We start from the raw sequence: 18,775 nt of genomic DNA on the forward strand, positions 1-18,775 counted from the left end.
CTACTAGATCAATTCCAGGCTTAGCTAGACAAGTGTGAGTAGATCAATTCCGGAACTAGCTAGACTAGGGATACTAGATCAATTCCGGACCTAGCTAGACTAGGACTACTAGATCAATTCAGGGCCTAGCTAGAATATGATGACTAGATCTATTCCGAGCCTAGCTAGAATAGGACGACTAGATCAATTCCGGGCCTAGCTAGACTAGGGTTACTAGATAAATTCCAGGCTTAGCTAGACGAGTGTGAGTAGATCAATTCCGGGCCTAACTAGACTAGGGCTACCAGATCAATTTTGGACCTAGCTAAACTAGGACTACTAGATAAATTCAGGGCCTAGCCCTAGCAAGACAAGGGCTACTAGATCAATTCCAGGCCTAGCTAGACTAGGGCTACTAGATCAATTTCGGACCTAGCTGGACTCAGCTATGAGGAGTGACTGAAGGAGACAGGGCTTTATACATTAAAAAGGAGGCGATTACGAGAGAATTTTGTCAATATGTTTAAGATAATGAAGGGTTTCAACAAAATAAGTACAGAATAATTATTTAGCATCGTAGACAGTGATAGGACGAGGGGCCATAGCCTGAGAGAAAAGCTGGAGAGAGTTTAAGATAATAGCAAGGGATGGGTCTTTCACTCAAGCAGTAGAAAAAGCATGAAATGGACTCCGTAGAAAGGTGGCAGCAGAAACAGTATAATCATACTAAAATACGCAATTTGGTGTCTGTTTGTTTGTCGATTTTTGACCGCAATACATTCGGTCGTTACTTATTCAATCTAAACCAAAATTGATAGGAGAGCTAAGGGTGACATAATGAAGGTTGTAGCAAATTAATTTGCCCCATTCCCCAAAGGGGGTTTCTCCACCAATGGCGTTGCATGTTGAGGTGTATATCCGTGTTAAGATAGCTTTATGGTGGCATTTTTTGAAGGACGCTTCTAATAACACCCCAATGATAATAGCATAATATTAATGTGGGGGTGTATATTCAGACGACACTACAGTAAACTCTTGCTTTCCATGGGCGGTTATGTTTCCTCTCACCAATAAAGTCACGTGTCATTAATAGGGTGGCTATTCGTCTATTTTTATAGAAGACAGTCCTGTTTTTCTGCTCCTTTGTCGTCCTCTTTGATATGAAACCGGATGCCTTTTTGTCTTCTATTTTCCTTTCGACCCACACTTTAACTTTTGAATGTTGGTTTTCATTGGTTAATATTGTTATGTTTGTGGGGGTATGCATGCTTTAGTCCAGGTAGATGTGTATAAGTAGGTGCTTCGAATGTCGTGTAGAAACCTTGATGTAATAAGTACTTGTCTAGACCGTGTGTTCGGATTAAGCTTGTATATTTGTCCAAGTCAGGGAGGGAGGGTGGGGGGGGCATGTTGATTAGCTCAGGGATTATGTTAATTAATTCCTTGTATGTTGGTCCCTCTGTGATTTATCCCTATGTCCCTTGTGACACCGCATTAGACACCAGTTAAAATTGCACGTATTTAAACACACCAATAATATGACCTACCGGAAGCCAGGACATTGAGCGCTGCTGCTAGTGACATTGACTTTGGAAGCGCACAGGATTGGCAGGCCGAGGCTACGCCCTGAGGAGTCGTGATTTGTCGGGGTTTTGAGTGACACGAGCCTGGGGTAAGAAGCGACTCGCTGATTGGCAAAGCACCCCAGATGATGTCAGAGCCTGGGTGATAAAAGAGTGCTCCAGCGGAGATTCACTTTTCTCTTCTCTTCCCTTATCGCTAGAGATTGTGCCTCGTCGTTCTGGCAATAATGGGAAATGGTCGTTATTGCCGCTCTTGTCCCTTCTGATTTCGACACGATCATGAGCGGCCGTGTTTGGGAGATCTTGCTGGTGATCGTGAGGAGGAAGAGCTGTGGTTTTCCAAGCGCGAATGAGCGTTGGTGATCGCTGCAGCGTGACGAGGCCAGGAGTGAACTGACGCACGGGGAGGCTTCATCACAAGCGGCCGCGTTCCGAGACCTGCTGTTGGTTGTGAGGCGGAAGAGCCATGGACGGAGAGTTGCGGTTTTACTGGCGCGGCTGGACGAGCAAGCTGCACACCTGCTGTTCGGGATGCACAGTGAGGCCTGCTACGCGGGAACGGGCAGTTCCCGCCAACGAGCAAGCGGTCCCCGCCAACGCCCCGGACGAGATGAGACCAGCCGATTTGAGTTAAGTCCACCACATAAATCCAACACAATTATTTTCCAGTTTATTGTAACCTTCGTCTGTGTTTGTGTCTGTTTGTGGGGACCGTTTAGGAGTTTTAGCTTTATCGTGTTTTTCTTTGTAACCGGCGTCTCATTAATAAAGCTGGCATTTCTGTACATTTTAATCTTGCCTCGGTTTGAGTTTATTTATTGCAGGGTTTGGAGACTGGCAGTGGGATCCGTGCAGGTAAGTGCTCTTCAGCATCCTTCCTCCCCTTCCCCCTACCCCCGCCCCTCCACCTCCCGCCGCGCGTATTAACTCCGCCACCTTATTGAACCGAGTGCCTCGGAGTAAAGCTTGTTCAGGTATCCTTTCCTTGGAAAGATTTTAATCACCAGGAACGTGACAATATGTTTCTCATTTAATTAATCCCACGTTTTTATTGGTCCTGTGAATGCCAACAGAGATCTTATTTGTCACGTTTCCTAATGACTTTGTGGAAATCAATTGAGGGAATTGTTGCCTTGAACTTCCGGGCGAAGGACCACAAGGCACACAAGTATGAAGTGCAGTTAGCCTTGGTCGAAAATCTCCCCCAAGGAAGTAGTCAAGCATCGGGCCGCTAATCGGTCTCCAACCGTGGTCCTTCAATGAGTTGAATCCCTTCTGCGTGGAGATGCACAAGAGGAACTCGGTGTACAAATATGTCCAGGTCGGCGAAAACAGTCGGCAAAATATGTCAAAGCAAAGGTTCTTGTCCGAGTATCCTCGATGCCAAAAGGCGGAAAAAATCAAGCGGGGGCGGTCGCATGTGTCCACCAAAGCACGCACGTGGCAGGATGTAAATTTGGTTATAATATATAGAACAGAATGGTAAAGCCAAACACATGGTGCCACCTCATTGTTCGATTAATAGGAAGAGCTCAATTACGACCTCAGTTACGACCTACACCACGCATCAGCCCCACTGATTTACAATTATATGTAAAGTCGAAACGCAGTAAGTCAAATATGTTTGGTCTGAATGTGCCGGAGGCCATTAACAAATACTTAGGGGCAGAGAATAGAAGAACATTAGAGGGGGTTAACTCAGGAATCATTTAACTAAATTAGCACCATGTAATAAGGGATTAGCATAGGTGCCATCACCTGGTGTTGGCCTAATGGTTAGGGCGGCGGGCTTGGGATCCTAAGGTCCTGAGTTTGAATCCCGTTGAATTAACGCCAGGTGGGGTTGACTCAGCCTGTCATCCTTCCGAGGTCGGCAAAATGAATACCAGATAACTGGTTATAGAGAGGCATTGCATCAGTGGCAGACGCAACCACAGAAAAATGATGCAACCAGCAGCCGGGTGGCTGCACACGAACCACCCACAGCATAGCTGCCAAGGAAACTGTGTTATGGTGTAAAAACAGACTCCAACAACTTCGGTGAAGTAACTTCGAGAGGACATTTATTTCGTGGCTAACGCATCCTCAACAAGATGGCGCCTCTACTAGTGCTGTAAAGCAACCACTTACGGAAACAAAGTGTCCACACAAAGACATCATCAATTCAAATAAAACTATAACAGCCAAACATAACCCCCCCCCCCCCTCCCCCTTCCTCCTCCTCATCCACAGCACAGAGGTCAGGTGTGGAAGGAAGCGACAAAGTCCCGCAGATAGTCCGGACGCTGTCAAACCCGTGTGGGCCATGCTGCAGGCACAACAGGTTCAGGTCCTCCCCCATCACATCACTATTGTGGTGGCTGGGGTTGATGTTGTTCGTGTTCTCCTTTTGTGTACTGTACTTTTATATTGCTTCGAGACGTAAATTACTATATATTTTTTTGTGTGCTCCTTCCGTGTCCTTCTCAAGGTTTCCTGCTGATACACAACAACAACAACAACATGCATTTTAAGGCCATTTTCCCTGCTAGAGCAGGGGTTAGCCTTGCGGTCCCCATGACAATCTTCTCCATTTTGCCCTATTTTCTGCATCTCTCCTTGTTAACCCCCTTGCCCGCATTTCTTCTTCCACCATCTTTAGCCAAGTCTTTCTCGGTCTTCCCCGTCCTCTACTTCCTTCTACATTCATTTCCATCACTCTTCTCAACCAGTCACTTTCATCCTTCCTCAACACATGACCAAACCATCTCAACCTGTTCCTCTTCACAGCATCAATCACAGGCTCTATTCCCATCATCTTTCGCAATTCATCATTTGTCTTCCTCTCTCTCAACGATACTCCGCACATCCATCGAACCATTCGCATTTCCACCCTTTCCAGCCTTCGTTGCTGCTCTACGTTCATTACCCATGTCTCGCTCCCATAAATCATAACACTTCTCACACATGCAGCATACACCTTTCCCTGCTGATGGCGAACAATAAATGTTACCGTTGGAAGCACTGCATTAAGGTCCTATTCCCACTTCTTTTTCAATCCTGGAAAGAAGGCGTTTAAATGGCCATTCTTATAGTTAAACAGGCAATTATTTTGGTTCCATGCAAATCGTTCATCAAGTTTCGCCGAAGTCTTTCACGAACCACCTGGCCGAGCTATAACGTTGCAGCTGACAGTCGCCAGTTGCAGCTGACTTAGGTAAGACTTTAGAACTTTTCAGGGTACCAGCGATAACTCACCTACTTTTCAAGAACATATAGACATTTTAAACCTTTAACATCCACCAGCTCATGGTCGTAGATGGGAAATCCACTTAACGTCCATCTGAGGGACGGGTGCACTTTGTGACACCACAACCTACCTGCGAATCAAACAGTTGATATTTGAGGTGGAAATTGAGCCTCGACCACTAAAAGTTAAGTGCTTACATCCTGCAACAACATCCTGTTAGTCTCTGCAACATCCTGTTAGATCCAACACTGAATACCTATAACAGACAGACACAATCAATGAGGAATATTGGACTCGTAATACCCGGTCATCTACTGAACACACATTCCACATTCAGGTGTTTTGCTGTGGACTTTAAATATTTGACTTACTGAATTACAAAGTTTGAAGAAATTTACAACAACCCAACCCCTCCATCCCCATTTCCCTCGTGTAACAGAAAATCCAAGGTGCGCCTACACATCGCTTCGTTGATAGTATAAATCAAAAGAGCACGTTTTACTTAACAAAAATATTGCATGTCTATCTGTGAATCTCAATGACGTAAAATGAATCTTTTATAACACGTCATTGTTGTTGTTGCCGTCATGGTGGCTGTGGTTGTTGTTGTTTCATGCGTGCTCCTTTCGTATACTTTGAAAATATTTTTCTATTACTTCAACAAATATCACTATATAAAGATAATTTTGTGTGCCGCCCTTCCTCGTCCTCCTGAAGGGTTCCTGCTTTCGGTGAATAATAAACCTTACCATTGGAACCACTGAATTAAACTCCCATTACCGCTTCTTCTTCGATCACGGAAGGAGGGCTTTTAAAACAGCCATACTTATTGTGTATGCAGTGCAAATATTCACCGTTGTATCCCTACACCGGGACCGGGTTGGATCCCTACGCCAGACCTCGGATGGCGCTGCTGTGTATCGGGCCTTGATCGGCAGAGTGAATAAACGCGTACGACAATTGATCGCAATTTGTCGAGATACCTTACATGGCGACGAGGATGGGATTCGAACCCACGCGTGCACAGCACAATGGATTAGCATCGAGGGGATCATCGATCAGGGGATCATCGAGCAAATCCAGTATGCCGAATGGGCGGCGCCCATCGTTCCGGTCATAAAATCGGACCAGTCCATCCGCATATGTGGAGATTATAAAATGACCGTGAACAGGTGTTCTTCATTGGATAAATATCCAATCCCGAGGATCGAAGACCTCTATGCTCGTCTCACGGGAGGCAAGACTTTTACGAAACTCGATCTCAAATCCGCCTATCTACAGCTCTGCTTGGACGAGAATTCGAAACAGTATCTTACCATCAACACGCATCGTGGGTTGTACAGGTACCACCGACTTAGTTTTGGAGTGAAATCTGCACCTGGAATTTATCAGCGTGTCATGGACAGTTTGTTTGCTGTCGAACGCAACGTCGTTTGTTACCAGGATGATATTCTGGTTACTGGTCGTACGGACGCGGAACATCTACAGAACCTGGAGAGAGTTCTGAAGAAGATTTCGGACTCCGGCCTACGTTTGCGTCGAGACAAGTGCAAGTTTATGGTGCCATCAGTCACGTACCTGGGTCATACGATTGATGCCGAGGGTCTACACCCGACAGATGAGAAAGTCCGAGCTATCAAGGATGCTCCTGCTCCACGAGATGTGACCGAATTGAAGTCATACCTCGGTTTGCTTCAGTTCTATGGTCGTTACATCCCGAATGTGACCGACATTTTGGGCCCCCTTTATCGGCTTTTGAGGAAAGGAGTCTCCTGGAGCTGGGGGTTTACTGAACAATCAGCATTCCAGACCTCTAAGGATCTGCTCAAATCGTCCAATGTTCTCGTTCATTTTGATCCAGAGAAGGATCTTGTGCTGACATGCGATGCCTGTCGGTATGGAGTGGGGAGTGTATTATCACACGTGATGCCTGACGGTACGGAAAGACCGGTTGCATTTGCATCCAGAACGTTGTCCCCGGCAGAGAAAAACTATTCCCAACTTGACAAGGAAGGATTGGGAATCGTTTTCGGCGTCGGCAAATTTCGCCAGTACCTTCTTGGACATCATTTCACGATTCGCACTGATCACAAGCCGCTGATCAGTCTGTTTGGTCCAACTAAGGCGACATCTGACACACTACCGCCCAGGATCATCCACTGGTCCCTGTTTCTCGCTGCTTATGACTACACCATATGTTATAAGCCCGGTTCGTCTATCACAAATGCAGATGCCATGAGTCGGTTACCCCTTCCAGAATCTGTTGATGATTCGCCTACACCAGGATCCATTATCGCACTGATGGATCATCTGGAAGATTGTGCTGTCGATTCCGGCCAGATCCGCACTCATACTCGACGAGACCCCGTTCTGTCCAGAACTGTCCAGACTGTACAGCTTGGATGGCATTTGCTACCTGAGGGTGACCCAGATTTTGCGGCTTTTAAAGCACATAAAAACGAACTCAGCGTGGAAAATGGTTGCCTACTCTGGGGATGTCGTGTCGTGATCCCGGAAAATCTGCGTTCCAGGGTCATGAATGAAATCCATGACTGTCACCCCGGGATTGTGAAGATGAAGTCACTCGCCAGAAACTATGTGTGGTGGCCGAATCTTGATGCTGATATCGAACATCATGTTCGACATTGTTACCCCTGCCAGAGCACCCGGAATACACCTGCGAAAGCACCACTGCATCCCTGGGAATGGCCCAGCGAACCGTGGCATCGCCTACATCTCGATTATGCCGGGCCTATTAACGGCAGCATGATTCTAATAATTACGGACGCGCACACAAAATGGATTGATGCCTATGTGAAGCGTGGTACTACGTCAGCCATTGTCATCGAAAGACTCAGACGCTGTTTCGCCACTCATGGTCTGCCCAGGATGATCGTGAGTGATAACGGTTCGTGTTTTTCCAGTACCGAGTTTGCCGAGTTCACACGTCGGAACGGCATCAAACATAAGTTTGTCAGCCCACATCACCAGGCTTCAAATGGCTTGGCCGAACGATCCGTAGGAATCATCAAATCCGGATTGCAGAAACTTCAGGAGGGAACCCTGGAAACAAAGCTGTCTCGTCTCCTGTTCAAATACCGTATCACGCCACAATCAACAACCAGTGCAGCTCCGTCTGAGTTATTGATGAAACGACACTTGAGATCAACACTTGACAATCTCAAACCAGACATATCATCAAATGTTTATCAGAGCCAGCTTAATCAAAAGTTGGTGCACGATAAGACGTCCAACAGTCAATGTATCAACATTGGAGATCCAGTGTTTGCCCGAAATTTTGGTGCAGGTGCGACGTGGCTACCGGGGGACATCATCAAGAAGCCAGGTCCACTGTCCTGTGTGATTCGCCTGCAGGACGGCCGCGAAATTCGTCGACATCAGGACCACATAACCTACCGTCACTGTGAGTCGATGGAGCCTCTAGCATCGTCACAGTCAGGACAACAGTTCGACCCGCCACTGCCGGAGATCGTCGTGGCCGCTCCAGCCGGCTCGGATGCCCCGAAAACCTCTGCAAACGCTACACCCTTCGTGGAGACCAAAGGAATCACCTCGGACTCTGTATCCACTGGTACACCGCGACCCAAAGGAATCACCTCGGACTCTGTATCCACTGGTACACCGCGACGCTCAATGCGTGAGAGAAAAGCACCCGACCGGTTGAATCTTTGAAGATGTTTTTTTTTCACGTTTACACATATTTTCACATGTTTTGGAAATGTTGCTTTTGAAATGTCAATTCTGGAAATCTAGCACTTATTGCTCGTGGTAATTCGTTGATGATGATTTTTCATTATTTTCATTCACGTTGATTATTCATTATTTTCACGTATTTTCATTATTCTCATAACCGTTTACACACATATTTTCACATGTTTTGGAAATGTTGCTTTTGAAATGTCAATTCTGGAAATCTAGCACGTATTGCTCGTGGTAATTTTGGACTTAAAGGGGAGGATGTCATGTATGCAGTGCAAATATTCACCGTTGTATCCCTACACCGGGACCGGGTTGGATCCCTACGCCAGACCTCGGATGGCGCTGCTGTGAATCGGGCCTTGATCGGCAGAGTGAATAAACGCGTACGACAATTGATCGCAGTTTGTCGAGATACCTTACACTTATGATAAAACGGACACCAATTTTTGTTCTAAAAAAAAATCCATTATTAGCTTTCCAACTGAGTAAATAGATTATTAGCTTTCCAATGGTACCTTTTTATTCTTATTATTATAACGCGGCAGGAACGGCTACGTAAAAGCTTGAGGGTCTGCTTCTTCTTCTTCCATAGTAGGAAAGACAGGCTTTTAAAACAGGCATCTTTAAACGAACACTAATTTTGGTTCAAAGTAAATTGATTATTGGCTTTCCAATGGTATCTTTTTATTATTATTATTATTATTATAACGCGGCAGGAACGGCTACGTAAAAGCTTGAGGTTCTGCTTCTTCTTCTTCCATAGTAGGAAAGACAAGCTTTTAAAACAGGCATCTTTAAACGAACACTAATTTTGGTTCAAAGTAAATTGATTATTGGCTTTCCAACTAAGTAAATTGATTACCTGTCCAATGGCACTGTTTGTTATGATTCCACAACAAATGGAACCCTTTAGAATGAAGTGTGACACACGGACGGGCGGATGCTTTTCCTTTTAGTGATACACATTTTAGCAAATCCATCTAATGCATAAAAAAATCTATACGACTGAAAAAACAATACCAGGGTAAGATACAAAGTGATGTACATTTCCCTTTGACCAATGAACGTCTGGTTGTGTTTTCTTTTTTAAAGCAAGCAATTGCTGCCCAAGACAGTGGTGTCCAAACCCGTCAGCTGTCACTTTCATCATCATTTCCACAGAGTTCATGCATTGTTGAAGAGGGTGAAGGTTCATCACATCCATCGCCCAACATCTGCTTCGGGTTTGTGGAAGGCAGGCTTGGTGACATGACGGGTAGAAATGGGTAACTGAGGAAATATCCCAGGCCCGCACCAGCTAAAATGCCTAAAAATACCCAGGCATTGTACGACATCACAGCGAGCATGAGAACGTATCCTGTAAACACCTGAAGCATGTGCAGGCTCGAACAAAATAGTCCTTTGAGAAGGTGATTGCTAAGAAAGTAAAAACAGAGAGAAAAACAGAATATTTGTTTATGAATTTTATGGCTTTCTTCATCAAGTGCACATTAAACTGCAATTCAGATTATACATTTTACTACCTGGGGAATGGTGATTCTGAGGAAACAGATATGCAGTATATTGTATACACTGTTCCAAGGAAGTGGTGATTCTTCAATGTGTTGCTATCCCCCCTGATGGACGTTGGTGGGTCGTTAAAGATCCCAACGGTGTCCTTCGAAGATTAGGCGAGCAATCTTTTTTATGTTTTTTGTATACAGAATCAAGGCTCGTATAAGAGCGCGAACACATTGAACATGAAAACATGCACAGACACATAAAACATACAATTAAGGGAGCGGGAGACAAGAGGTGGAGAGAGGGAAGCACACAAGCACAACAACAGAAGAGAACAGGGACGTCGGTAGATCTGTGGAAGGGGGAGGCCTGGGGGAGGAGGGAGGGGTACACGGTATAAAGCAAATGAACACTACTAGGAATTTCAGGAAAGAAGTTGGAGATTGAAAGAGGCGGATTTGGGGTGTTTTAACGGGGGTAGAAAAGATCAAGGTTTTGGATGGGGGAAGATAAGAGATGGTGGTGAACAGCTGTTTTAAAGAACTGGAGGGAGGAGAGGGATTGAAGAGAGTGAGGGAGTTTGTTCCAGAGCAGGAGAAAAGAGGAATGAAGGAGTGAAGGTGAGCAGAGAGTCTTGATTTTGGCAGTTTCACCAGATGAGGGTTGCTGGCAGATCTTGTGCGTCCTGCAGGAATATTCGTGGGACAGAGCACAGACAGGACAGGGGGAGCAAGGCCATAGAGGAGTCGGTAGAAGACAGAAAGACCACCAACCTGCCTGCGGTGAGTGAGAGAAAGGCCCTCAGAATCATCTTCATCGTGGGAGATTCCAATGGTTCTGAATGCTTTAGTTTCAGCCACGTGAAGCCGAGCTTGTGATTCCTGCCCTATAACCGGCACAATGACCAAATTCCTTCCTGAACTACTGTTAGAAAGGCAAAGACAAACCATCCAGTAGAACTCTTATTCGGGAAGCTGCTTCTGTGACACCGATGTGACAGAGTATGAGGATTATTAAAGTTGAACAAACAATGTCAGCATTGCTAATGACACTAGCATATACTGTAAGTCTTTGGACAAAGGTTGTAGTGCAAGGCCGTCATTTATTTAAAGAAAAACCTCCCTGCATTTAGCATCATGACCTAAAAATAACAGTTCATAATAATCTTCAAATAGTTCCAAAATAAACTTAAATCCAATTCTCAGTGGACCCTATTATGCAATTATTTGAGAGTCAAGGAGTTTGGCATTTCAAACCCCGGCCTATTGACGAGTTATATACTGAACACCAAAAGAAACGTAATCCTGAAGACAAACTGAATATATTTTTTGGCTTGTTTTGGTGTATTCCTGACACAATCGGATGGAATGATAGACATTTCTGGATATAATGTCAGACAATAATGCTGTGGATGTTGAGACACAAGCATTGCATAGTCACTTCTGGCGATGGTAGAGTCTTTGAAGAGTTTGAAGAGATGACCTTCAGAACCTTGTGTGACCACCATTTGCGTCGAAAGCTGCAGTATAACGTCTGTATATGGAATGAATAATTTGGTTGACAACGTTCATAGGGATGCTCCGCCACACCTGTAGAATGGCTGTTCGAAGCTGATCAGCTGTCCTTTTTCTCGGGCACGTTGTTCAAGTGTCTCTGAATGGCATCCCAAACATGCTCTATTAGATTCAGATTGGGACTTAGGGATGGCCAAGGCATTCTATTGATGTTGTGATGGAGCAAGAAGGCTTGGGTTATCCTGGAGGAATGCGGACAGGCGTTATCCTGCTGGAACTGGAAGTTTGGGTGTCATGCAAAAAAGGGGACATGTGTCCCGAGGACTTGGTCAATGTTGCGCTGTGGTGTTACGCCATTCCCCTGCCTTTTTCTGATCGAGTCCAATACCAGCCCAAACCATCACACTAGGACCACCCAGGCTTTCCTCTCAAGGACAGACTAGTCACCATAGTGCTTCCCTCTACATCAACCCACTCTCTCACATCCATCAACGGGATCAATGCAGTAATGACTCTCATCAGTGAAGATGACTCGTCTCCACTTTTGGTGATGCCAGTTCACACGAGCTCTGCGCCATGCAAGTCTGTCCTGACGGTGATGTTGAGTTAGCACTGGACCCCTAGCTGGTCGCCTGCATTGCAGCACTCTTTCACAAGTTCAGAATCTGACAGTTTTGGGGGCCTTCCATCGATTCTAACAGTGTTACGGGCCATTTCACTGGCTGACTGGAAACGTTGTTGCAGGTGATTGCGATGAATGTGTCGATCCTGACATGCTGTTGTCACCCTTGGTCTGCCTGAGTGCTGGTGGTCATTGGTGCTCTTGGTCACATTGAATCCCTCCTAGGGATAATAGAGGTGATAAATGGTGGACACGTGGACGATGAAAAGTTTTGGCAGCCCGCTGTGCACCCTCACCAGCTTGCAGTTGTCCAATGGCTCTCTCCCTCTTAAAACTTTCGTATTCGTGAGATTGCCGTTGCTGACGTTAGTAGACTAATGCAAGAACAGCACGAGGCAGGCCTTTAAGCTGCACACCTCCACGGACAATTTGTGATCCTTGTGGCGCATGTGCAGTAAGTGTGCATACATCCCATTATAACCTTAACTTCAAACACAGCAAACGCTGAAGATCACGTGATACACGACCACTACACACACTGCCAGTGTCATTTACGAGCTTGCAACAAAACTTCATCCAAAAACAACCAGATGTATTACCTGTTGGTGTCGTATTGTAATATAGCAAAAATAAACTAGAGGTTCCAGGGAACCTGAACTCAACTGGTCTATATCAATATGGTTAGAATATGCATAATACAACCACAAACTATATACAGACTTGGCATTTAATATGGAATCTTTTTTTTGTGGGGGTGAACTTACTTTTCAAGATGTCTTAGAACCAAAAGTTCATTGGAATTATGTTGAAATTATTCTAGATTTTGTTAATGTGACCTTTAAAAGAAACAAAAACCACATTTGACATTTCGAAACAAATAAATTGATCCTTGAAAGTGATGTAAACTGATATCGAACTCAATTCATGGACAGTACTGTGTTAAACTTCTGTACGTTTTCCAGAAGTAGCTCTTTATTTTGCACATTAGCCAAAAAATTTTTTTAACAAAAACAAAAGTTAAATTACGACTGGGATTACGGACAGTAAAATTACAGTTCAGTACTTCGTGTAACCCCCACGAGCATTCAGGAGAGCACGTACACGTTGAGGCATGCTGTTCACGAGATTTGCCAAGGTTTGGACAGGAATCGCTTGCCATGCAGTTACAATAGTCTGCTGTAATTCACGCACAGAGGTTGGCTGCTGGTCCAGTGGTCGATTTGACGCGTTAATTCTGCCCACAAATTCTCTATCGGATTCATATCCGGGGACATGGCAGGCCACTCCATATGCTCGACACCACGGTCAGCAAGAAAGTGTTGGATCATGCGAGCACGAGGCCGTGCATTGCCATCTTGGAAGACAAAGTTTCCTCGAAATGCTGCATGAGCAAATGGAAGCAATGTTTCTTCCAGAATGGTCCTGCACTTGAACTGGTTCAGGTTTCCATTTAGAACAACCAGGTCAGTTTTGCCCCCTGCATGAAAAGCAGCCCAAACGGTCACCCCACCACCTCCAGCTTGGACTCTTGGCACTATACAATCTTTGTTGTAGGCTTCATGCACTTGTCTGCACACTCGGACGCGGCCATCTTGACGATAGACCAGAAATCTAGACTCGTCACTGAAGATCACATGATTCCAGTGTCTTGGCTGCCATTGACGGTTCTCTCTGACCCACTGCAATCGGCGCTGGCGGTGTTGTCTGGTCAGGCGTGGCTTTCTCAGGGGACGCCTGGCACGATAGCCTGCTTGAACCAGTCGTTGGTTGACTAGCCTTCTGGATACAGGCACATTTGTCAGTTGCTGCCACTCAGCCCTAAGCCCATTAGCTGACTTGGTACGGCCATTGCGGACTAACCGGTGCAGCTGGCGATCAACCCTCCTTGTGGTTCTGCGGGGACGTCCTGGCCTGGTATTGGAGTAGGGACACCCCTCTGAGCATTTCGTTTCAGGATCTTTGACACCTGATCTTGAGTGATGCCATACTGCCGAGCAATAGCATGCTGTTTCATGCCGTAATTTCGTAAAGCCACCACTCCATGACAAACAGCATTGTCGAGTTAACGGACCATCTCCAGAGGAAGCGGCAATAACTTTTGGAGACGTGCAGCAGTTGTTTTCCACTAATACAGAACGCAACAACCCTTGTATACCCGACTGTGAAGCCAATCATCAAATGCACCTGTCCATACATTTTGCCACGCCACCTGTGATATAATCCTGTTGTTGACTTCTTGCTGCGACAGACAATCAGTGACATGGTTCTTTTAACAAATAAATCACCAAAGTGTAAAAGAAACTCACCAGATTGATATACTGAGTTAAGAAAGTAAACCCAAGTCAAGAAAAAAAAAAAATTCCATATTAAATGCCAAGTCTGTAGTTTATATGTGCTAAAAAATATGACAAAAATTGATTTTCAATATGGCCGCCCTGCCACGCCCATTTTTGGGCATGCAACGCCCAAAAGCAATCCCAAACTACTTTATGTCTTAAAGATGCTGCATAACAGGTTTCATCAAATTTAATCAATATTTGTGACTTTTAGAGCGTAGACGTCGAATTATTTACAGACAGACAGACAGACGACAGACGGACGACGGACACTGGGTGTCGACAAAAACTCAGCTGGACATAGTCCAGTTGAGTTAATAAACCATATTTGATTCGTCCTCAGGATTTGCGTTTCTTTTGGCATTCAGTATATGAAATACTTTAAATATGGTGCGTGTTGCTTCCTTGCTTGACGATCAATGTTTAAAAATGATAGAGCACAGACATATAGTTGTAGGGGGAGAGGTAATGGGGTGAGAGGATAGGGAGGAGATAGGGGAGAGGGGTAGAGAGGAGTGGGGTGGTAGAGAAGAGATAGAGAGGAGGGGGAGAGAAGTGAGGCTGACAGAGAGAACGGGGAGGGGTGAGGAGAGAGAGAAGAGGGGGAGAGCGACAGAAGAGAGAGAAGCACAGAAAAGAGGGGAATTGGAGGGGGAGAAAGAGAGTGGGGAGGGAGAGAGACAGAATGTAAGAGAGACAGGAGGACGGAGAGAGTGTGTAGGCAGAGAGAAGGGATGGGAGAGAGAGGAGGGGTAGGGGGAGGAGGGGGGAGAAGGGATGGGTACTCTAACGAATAGTTCAATATGTTACATCCCTGTTCTTCCTCCCTATCTGCTGTCTGGCATCTAACTACTTTCTGGTAGGTTGCAGTAATATTACTGTGACACGAAGACATTTAAAGTATGTTTTAAGTGTGACAAGTGCATATTATTTCTTTACATTATCAGTTGCAGTTGCAGTAGTTGCATTATAAAAATCAAAACTGAAGAAAAATAAAAGTTAACAGCATAAACCATTAAAATACTCACCAAGACACCGTCACTATTTTCCTGTTCGATCTAAGCAGCCGAGCTTCACTCTCAATACTTTGTTCCGATGCTGTTACACTGCTGTGGGCCTCACGTTGAACCACCTCTCCATCATTCTCAATGTACCTTGTTGTTCGAAACCAAGAATGCTGGACTCGTTGGCAAAATACCTTGAGTGCTTCATATGTAGCGGCCAGAAGGAACAGAAATGCAACGGAGACGACCATTTCTGAAGGGCATGACACATGTTAGAACAAATCTGTGCATTTAATGTCGACACACTAGGACTAGGTCATGGCTTTTCAAACACATATTTGAATAGTGATATCAATAATGTTCTATGAATTTGCTTATGAGAACACAGTGACTGTCTATGTCTAGAGATAACGTCACCAGATTTATCTGCTGTGTCACACTGCTCAAAATGTGACGTAGGACCACTCCCCTCTCTTTTGAACTGCGGAATTATTTCTCAAGCGTACCTGCCAAAGTTTCATGATACTGTCGTGTGAACAGCAGCTTTCAGACAGAATGCAACTCCACCTGATGGCTACTTCCGTGCACTGGAGCCTGCAGCCCAAAGACAGCCAAACTAAAGCTTTTCCTCATAGGCTGCGTCAAGTGGTCACCTCGAGCCTGTGAGCAGGCGAGCCTATTCCTGCATAATTTATCAAATAAAGCTAGAATAATTTAACTATCCAGCGAGCTCAAATTATCCTGATTAATCACATGACAAAATGAATGGTGGAAGCACGAAATATACCGTTAAGTACAAAAAGATGTTTAGGGGCCACACACACAACTAGTCTCATGACCCGGGCAGTGTCCGAAAAGATATGGCAGCGTCATGCGGGCCTGCAGGCTTCAACTAGAGCAGGCCACGTGGCAAGTGAGAGAAGGCTGCTGCAGGCGAAGGTCCCTGGTGGGAGAGGATCTGCAGCTGGAGAATCCATGGTAGACGGATCAAACCTCACCAAGGAAGTGCACCACAGTAAGAAAGGACCATCTCCATCGACTTCTTCCCCCTTTCCTCTGCTATTGCCATCAGAGAGTGGGTTTTTACATTTATTAATCCCCATGGTCAACCAATCTTCACCATATAGACTTCTATCAAGTCTCTGCCTGGGGCATTAAACAAATATCTGCTTCTCACACTTTGACAAAATACCTCTTGAACGTAGGGGAGTTGGGAGATGTCCACTCTCCTAATCCACTCTCCCAGCTGTTTCTGTTGTTTCTATTAGCTCTTTCTAATAGCACAACTTTCTTTCTCTTTCACAAACAACAACTTACATTTACCCCCTTACCTTATATATATAAAAAAATAACACCACCTTTAGAGGCCATTTTTCCCCGCAAGGCGGGGGTTGGCCTTTTTCGGGAACCGTGGTTGTTGTTGTTTTTCGGTCCCCTATTTGAAGCAATGTTTTACGGCCGGATGCCCTTCCTGACGCCAACCCTTTTTGCCGCCTTTAACGACAAACAGGGAATTACCAGTGAACTGGTACTCAATTAGCCGACCTCGGAAGGATGACAGGCTGAGTCAACCCCCCTGGCGTTAATTCAGCGATCGACCGGGATTCGAACCCAGGATCCTTGGATCCTAAGCCGGCACCCTAGCCGCTAGCCCAACACCAGGGATATCACCAGGGATACCTTGTATGATATACTTAATACAAGATGAGAAGTTCCAAAATTACATGTGAATACACATGGCATCTATGGCCTTGATCTAACGATTACTCCCTCCTCTACAAACCAAACAATATGTAGGACAACAATATTAGGAGACAAATATTAGTAAGTGGATTTTACATGAAAAAGAATAGTCATAGAAAATTGATGTAAAATTATATTACTCCGGGTCACAGCTTGATGAGCTACGTGCTCAGATGGGAATGCTAAGCAGGCTGACTCAATGTCTTCAAAAACATGAATTCAGCAAGCAGATAAGCAATAAGCATGTTGAACAAGTCAGCAATTGTTAAATTTTTGGCTTCACAACCTTTGATCCGATTAAAAACAAAGACCATCATTATCCCACTGGCAAGGTTGCTTTCTTTGCGTGAAGTTGGTATTTTTATGGGAATTCGGCATGGGAAGATTGCTTCTTCTTATCCTTTTTGCCTCTATCCTGGAAGACTTCCTAGTTTTGAAATTTTAATGTCATTTAAGTAAGCAGAAAAATGTATAAATGGCTTGGTTTAGACTTTACACGAGACTTTCGAAATGACGTAGTCCACCCCAGAATGCTTGGCGGGCATGTGCAGAACCCCTTAGCAACGATGTTTTTCGGGCATGTTAAGGTGAATTGGGTGTAAAAGACAAGGATTCTTCCATGTAATGCCTCACAAAGCTTCGAAATGAAGTTGAAAATACTTACAAACGTACCAGAAGAAAGGGGTGTTTCTCTGCACAACGAAAGAGTTGGAGAACTTTCTCAGAGTTGGAGAACTTTCTCAACGTACCCAAAATGTTGAGATCTTCAGCTCATACTGCAAACTCCCAATGACGTGGACCTGTGCAAGATCTGGATGGTGGATGGGTGTGTACTACCAAAGCACTCGATCATCACTGCCAGTGAGTGGACTTTGAACCTTTCAGGATTACCTCATGTGAACATGCCATGCATGACGATCTATTTCATGGGCGTTTTTGCGATTGGAGGGACAATGCCGTCATTCTCAAAATTCAGGCAGACATCCCACAAGGAGACATGGTATCTGGTCTGGGTGCTTCTTAACACCGATGGAAGGTCATATCTCGGTCTTATAATGATAAGTGCACAAGGTAAGTTTAAAATGGTAAGTTTGCGATGGTAAGTTTAAGAAGGTAAGTTTACGATGCACAAGGTAAGTTTAGAATGATTATATTAATTGTATAAACAAATGCTCACTAATTGTATAAACAAGAAAAGGTAGGAGGTTCACACATGGCATCAATGAATTTTCTCATTACCCTCGCCAGAGGAGAGGGTATTGCATTTAGGTCCGTTTGTCCATCTGTTTTTGTCTGCACATGTGCCAACTGTTACAGATTCGTGACTTCCGTTATTGTGGTTTTCACCCACTGGACATGTTTCTGATATTATGTATTATTATTAGTTTCACAAGGTTTATTATTCACGAACAGTTATCAAAAGTTAAAAAGGATAACTGTAAGTGAAACAGGAAACCGAAGGAGAAGACAATGAGGTGAAGAGGAAGAAGAAGCGCGCGCAAAGTCGGAGAGGACGGTGACGTCAGCGCTCCGTAACGAGCCAGG

At 44.9% G+C, this 18,775-nt stretch overlaps 1 protein-coding gene across 5 annotated transcripts in view; it reads right to left on the bottom strand.

The window, feature by feature from the left end:
- Positions 1–3,603: 3,603 nt before the first annotated feature.
- The window catches only part of LOC137421983 (protein SLC31A2), a 33,104-nt gene continuing 17,932 nt past the window's right edge, over positions 3,604–18,775 (bottom strand). For 2 of the 5 annotated variants that reach the window (XM_068108623.2, XM_068108621.2), the window contains exons 3-4: positions 15,512–15,740; positions 9,451–9,927 (exon numbers count right to left, since the gene is read on the bottom strand). In XM_068108623.2, the coding sequence (XP_067964724.2) occupies positions 9,642–9,927; positions 15,512–15,740 (515 nt within the window). In that variant the 3' untranslated portion in view covers positions 9,451–9,641. Of the gene's footprint in view, positions 9,928–15,511; positions 15,741–18,775 lie in introns of all 5 variants that reach the window. The other 3 variants (XM_068108624.2, XM_068108625.2, XM_068108622.2) reach the window with 3 other exon arrangements.

This window comes from Myxine glutinosa, chromosome 2 (genome assembly GCF_964187855.1).
Source record: "Myxine glutinosa chromosome 2, kmMyxGlut1.1, whole genome shotgun sequence".
Lineage (NCBI taxonomy): Eukaryota > Metazoa > Chordata > Myxini > Myxiniformes > Myxinidae > Myxine > Myxine glutinosa.